Raw genomic sequence first — 5,598 nt, 5'->3', positions numbered from 1 at the left:
AGCAACACACACGTCATTAATGCTTTTTACTGCTCAATTAAGCTAAGTTTGGGAAATTCTGCTCTAAAGCATTTTATTGTCTACAGGACAACCCTATGGATTTTATATTGGATTGAAAGAAGTTGGCACAAACAATACCTTCATATGGAATGACAATTCGGAACTAACTTACACTAACTGGAACTCAGGAGAACCGTCTAGTGATAAACCTGAACCTTGTGTTGCTATGGGGTGGTTTAACGCGTATCATGCAAATCTACCGTGGTATGACGTCAGTTGCGCTGCGAATTCGCCAACTGGATTTGTCTGTCAACGAGTAATCGGTATAAAACTTTGTTTGTAATAAATGTATACTAAATTTGCCACTCAATTCCTATTTCTTTATATAAATAAATGTTTATATATTTTAATGACATTTGACTCCAATTTAGTAAATTTTATTCATGCCATGTTTACTGCCTCGTAGTTTATTATAGCATTGATTTAAAGTGCTTAAAGTATCACATCATCAGGTATTCGCTGTTGCTTATTGCACCAACAAAATACCGTTTGATTTCAGTAGCACTTGGCATCTCTGTGACTGCCCGCATTTTAATCAGACACTAGTTTACATTTTACGAGTGATTGCGACTGACTTTTCTTTGAGTAAATTCTCCTACAAAAAAAATGAGAATTGGGTTAACTGGGTCAGATGTTTCAAATTTAACTGGATAAATTATGTTTATTAGAGAAAGCAGTTGCGCAATATCATTAAATTACTGTCAGAAGAATTCTCAGTTTTCGATAAAACCGCCAAAAACCTGTCAGCTAAATTTTATCTAAAATATTCAGTACAAAACTTTTTTTGATTAGCTATGAGACATGAGTGCAGGAAAGATTTTGATAATGTTTTAGAATTTTCATAATGTCATCTCATCGCTATTCATACTTTGCACAGCTATGCTATTTTTTCTACCGCTCATAATGTATTAACAGTTCATCTTGATTTTAATTTACTGATATCATATAGCTTCGAAATACTCGGTTGTAAAATATATAACTATTATTTTAATCTGCATGTTTCTGCAGGCTGGAATTGGGAATCATGGGAGTCTTGGGGAAGTTGTGAATGCCCGGGAATGAGGCAGCGAAACCGAACTTGTGTTGACAGCGGAAGAATTGGTCCATACGCTTGCAACGATACGACATCACAGTTTGAAGTAAAATTGTTTTACATATATATATATGACCAGTGGTGGGACTCAAATATTTTGCCAGCCGGTGTTGGATATTTGGACTAGAGTTCTAGCGTTTGACTTTAGCGTACTGTAGACCCCGAACCTTTTGCTCGGCAAACAATAATAATTTGATACGATCTTAGTTGAACCTTGCAAAATCCCTCCCCAGTTCCACACTGTCAAACAATCTGAATTGCTTTGAAACTTATATTGAAAAGGTTCCACAGAACTTTAAATGTTAATGTCGAAAGTTAATCATCAAATCCAGAAATAATGACAGTAAACATATAGGTAACTTGCAGGTGTAGATAACGTCTTGATAACAAATACGATACGTCCAAACCGGGGTAATGGGTATCTAGTATCGTAACGGGTAATGAGTACCCTAACGGGTTTTACAAAAGTGAACAACTTAAATCACAATTAAGATAAGTAACTTAACTGCAAATAAATAACAATAAGGGATATTCAGTGGAGCTATAATTCCTATTCCATCATAAACATATAACTATTCTAAATGCAATAGCCCTAAACAACTAAAAACAAAATCTAATGGTCACGGTAACTGAACTAAGTCATACGCAACCTACTGCATTTACAACCATAATCTAGGAATTACAGTTACAAACGGCGCATATCTTAATCAAAGATGCTCGCCGACTTCGGCAAGTCTAGAAACGTCTCGATGCGACATCACAAAGGGGTACAAATAAATTGAGCAACGCGATTGCGACTCTATAATGTAAACAACTTGATTACAAAATACAGACTGCAAATTGTACAAAAGACCCAAGTTGTTATACGACTACTGTTGCGGAAACAACATTTCCATTAACTACGACTGCTAGTGAGTTAACCACCTCGCCCACAAACGAAGAACCCTCCGACGCAATGACTACCATGACTGCCGGTGTGTATGTTGTGACAAACGCAACCTTTAACTTGCAAGGCACTTCTTCTTCATTCGCAGGTACGACATTACATGCTTTGAGCAGAATTCTACAGTCATTACCAATTCAGAATATAGTAGCAATCAACAAGCAACGCGTTGCAAAAAATTTTACATTCAATTTCAGCTCGCGAAAATGTGTTGGCTTGTCTAAATGAACATAATGTATTAAATCAAATTTCTGATCATATATATTAATTCTTATATTATCTCACACAGAAATTCCTGACATTTCGACGGTTGGTATTCTTCGTCCATCTACACCCGCTGCACAAACATCAATCATCGGACCAGTCGTGGGAACTATCGGCGGATTTCTTCTTTTAGCGCTTATCATTGTTTATATACTTTCAAAGCAACTCAAAAAAAGGTAATATATCCCACATTATGACATTATATCTCTTATGAATAGTGAACAAATACCAAATATTCTTTTAAGGGTTCACTCATTTTACATGGAATGTATATAATCTAAAGTTTTGCTTTCAGAAGAGGACAAGGAATCATAAACACAGCAGAGCTTGGCAATTACAATCATGGGTTGGAAATTGAAGATCATCTCAATCCGAGGGATCTAATGTCAGATCGTAAGTTAATGTAACTTCCTTTAAAGTATTACGTCAACGTATTGTATCTGGGTTGATGAATTCCTATACTTTACTGTCTACCACATGCTAGTAAATGTATGACAAACAAAAAGGAATGCTCATTTCTATGTGCACCATATGATTATCTTATTTGAACTATATGACTAATAGGAAAAACAGTGATTTTGTGGAAATATATTGAGAATATAAAGCATATAGGAATACTACACAGAGAAGCATAAAACAAGATAAGGTGTTACATTATTATATATCACTAACATGTTTTACTGCTATAGATCCCGAAGATGTAGTATCTAGTCGAGACAATTCTCAAAATACGGAAACTCTTCGTTATCAGACGTTTGTAAAATCTGATGAACAGGCAGACAATAATTCTCTTTTACCCGAAGATCAAGTTGACTCATTAAACGGGCAAGATTTCCTCTACGCCATTGCCGATAACCATCAAGATCAGATAAACGATGTGACCACAGAAGGCAACAACAATGCTATATATACTGCTGTTATCAAGACAAAATCGAAAAAGTTATCCAAATCCTCAAAAGATTTGGACGCGGTAGATGTATCAGAAACTCAATACGCTGTTGTTGATAAGCAAAAAAAGAGTGAAAAAATTAAGGTTTCTGGTTTCCCTGACGAGAACTCCCCTGTGGTTTATGAAACGGTTCAAAAACACAATGTTGAGGATTCTAAAAAAATTTCGCAATCAGAAAACTTCTTTGATGAAAAGGAAATATCTTCAGATGGAGACGACAATAAAGTGACCCTTGCTGTTGTACAGAAACCCAAAAAAGATGATTCTTCAAACTTCAATGAAGTAACTTATGCAACGGTCAATAAACCTGAAACTGATCAGAATTCCGATGTCACGGGAGATGCCGAAGGCTGACATTGAAGTAAACGATGATCCATATGCAAATATTGACAATAATAAATAAGGATGGGAAAGTTAAATTAAACTATAATCAATATCACATATTTATTGGATTAGTAGCAGAAAAACAGGTTCAGACTGATAAATAAACCTACTAATGCTTACTACGAGCCATGTTGCTTCTGGAGGTAACTGTTGATTATCTAATATATTATACATCTGGTTGGCTACTTCCGTAGGGTGTGTACCAGGTTAGGGTTAGGCCATAATTTTATCCCGATTTCCCTTTATTTTGGTTGTATTACGAACTTGGGATTGTCTGTGTTAGTCAAGTTAACATGCCCTCTGCCCACAGGTTTCAGTACCTTCACAAAACTTGATGTAAAGTAGGCGAACAAAATTAACTACTTCCATATTGGTACACACACCTCTGGAGCGCCCCGGGTTGATTATAAACTGCTCCTGCTTTGTTATTTGAAAAGGTATTTTCTAATCCCAATAAACTTTACGATAGTAATTTTGAAGCTTGTTTTAAATTGATTGAATGATGAAGGTTCAACAACTTCGCCCCATCGTCGACAATTTATAAAAGAAAACTGACAAAAAGGCCAGCATAGTACCAATATATAAGTTAAATTCACAATGAATTTACTTTAATTGATTTTGTAAAATAATTATGAATTTGAACAATCCAATTCAAACTGCTTTACCAAAGCGTTATTTTCATTGAAGGTGTGAACGAAACTTAGAAAATTGTCATGATATTCTTCTTCAATGAAACATTTGATTACTTCAATGATTACTTGGTTAACTATTTACAGATCGGACCCGGATCGGTTATTAGACAAAACGCCTTTGTTGTTAAAATCTTTACCAAACTATATCTACTTTGATGCCATGATATAAACATGTATTGGGAACAATATTCATTTGTCTGGTTATCTGGAAGGGTTTTTCAAGTTATTTTTACCGTAAATTTTGACTATTTTTTAGTTTTCGAATATGTTACGCTGTTCTGCCTTATACTGCTTTATATTTTATATACAGATTCCATAAATAAAGTTGAATCCATACTTTTCAATCATGCATAGCATTGCCTTTTTCGTCATGGTAACAGTATTTCATTCCAATATATAAATATTTACACTACCAATTTTATTTAATCGATGGGTATTTTTATCAAATCTAGCTTTTCCGTTTTGTCTATCAAATCTCGCAATAAAGGTATGAAATATGCAAAACTAAATTTCATCTGATTCTAGTGGTAGAGCTGACAATCCTGTTAGAATTTGACATTTATTCAAATATATATATGCAATAAACTTGGTCAGAGAATTTTACTAACTACTTTGAATTTATTTTTTATCGAACATTGAATTTAAAACGCATTTCGCAAATATATATTACTAGTTTACCTTCACATATATAGCTTTCATTGTAAATTCATATGAATTTTAATCAAACTTCTTGACTTGGAGGTCACAGCCATTATTTGTCTAAAATTTTGTTACCTAATCAGGGCCATGTTACAAGATTTGTTAGGCTCAACCACGATTTATGAATAGCGCTACGAAGTAACTGAGTTTAATTTTATAATAGTTGTATTTAACCAAAAGTCACATATGTGGAAAAACATACAATAAATTTAGGAGAGGGCTCTTGTCCACCAATACAATTGATTACTTTGGTGTTACATATTCCAGAACAAGTGTGAACAATAAGAAACTTACTATAAGATCTCTATAAGTTTCACCATCTTTTTTTCATATAATTCACATTGTGTAAATGTCTTGTTATAAATTTATCGACTCAAAACAACATAACGTATAGCTGCATGCATGTTCGTATATTAGCAAGAATAGGAAAGCGTGGTGATGTAGAAACCACGTATATAAAACACGTCAAAACAAATAATGTAAACGAGTGGGATGTCTAAACTTCATGAAACTG

The 5,598-nt window shown here is 34.2% G+C and overlaps 1 protein-coding gene across 1 annotated transcript; it reads left to right on the top strand.

Annotated features, from left to right (window-relative positions):
• Nucleotides 1-208: 208 nt before the first annotated feature.
• Nucleotides 209-3,843, top strand: LOC144422884 (uncharacterized). The gene is made up of 6 exons (XM_078112837.1): nt 209-323; nt 1,069-1,199; nt 1,986-2,187; nt 2,386-2,536; nt 2,656-2,753; nt 3,050-3,843. The coding sequence occupies exons 1-6, from the start codon at nt 227-229 to the stop codon at nt 3,661-3,663; spliced, it is 1,293 nt and encodes a 430-aa protein (XP_077968963.1). The 5' UTR covers nt 209-226; the 3' UTR covers nt 3,664-3,843.
• Nucleotides 3,844-5,598: the final 1,755 nt, after the last annotated feature.

This window comes from Styela clava, chromosome 5 (assembly GCF_964204865.1).
Source record: "Styela clava chromosome 5, kaStyClav1.hap1.2, whole genome shotgun sequence".
Taxonomy (NCBI): Eukaryota; Metazoa; Chordata; class Ascidiacea; order Stolidobranchia; family Styelidae; genus Styela; species Styela clava.
This window is presented reverse-complemented; position numbering and strand designations above follow the sequence as displayed.

What these genes read in the sequence shown, in the direction of transcription:
- LOC144422884 (XM_078112837.1), top strand. Translation starts at nt 227, where the DNA reads ATGGGGTGGTTTAACGCGTATCATGCAAATCTACCGTGGTATGACGTC. An exon ending in CACTTCTTCTTCATTCGCAG is followed by an intron (nt 2,188 to 2,385) that starts GTACGACATTAC and finishes TATCTCACACAG; the next exon opens with AAATTCCTGACATTTCGACG. An exon ending in TCAAAGCAACTCAAAAAAAG is followed by an intron (nt 2,537 to 2,655) that starts GTAATATATCCC and finishes TTTTGCTTTCAG; the next exon opens with AAGAGGACAAGGAATCATAA.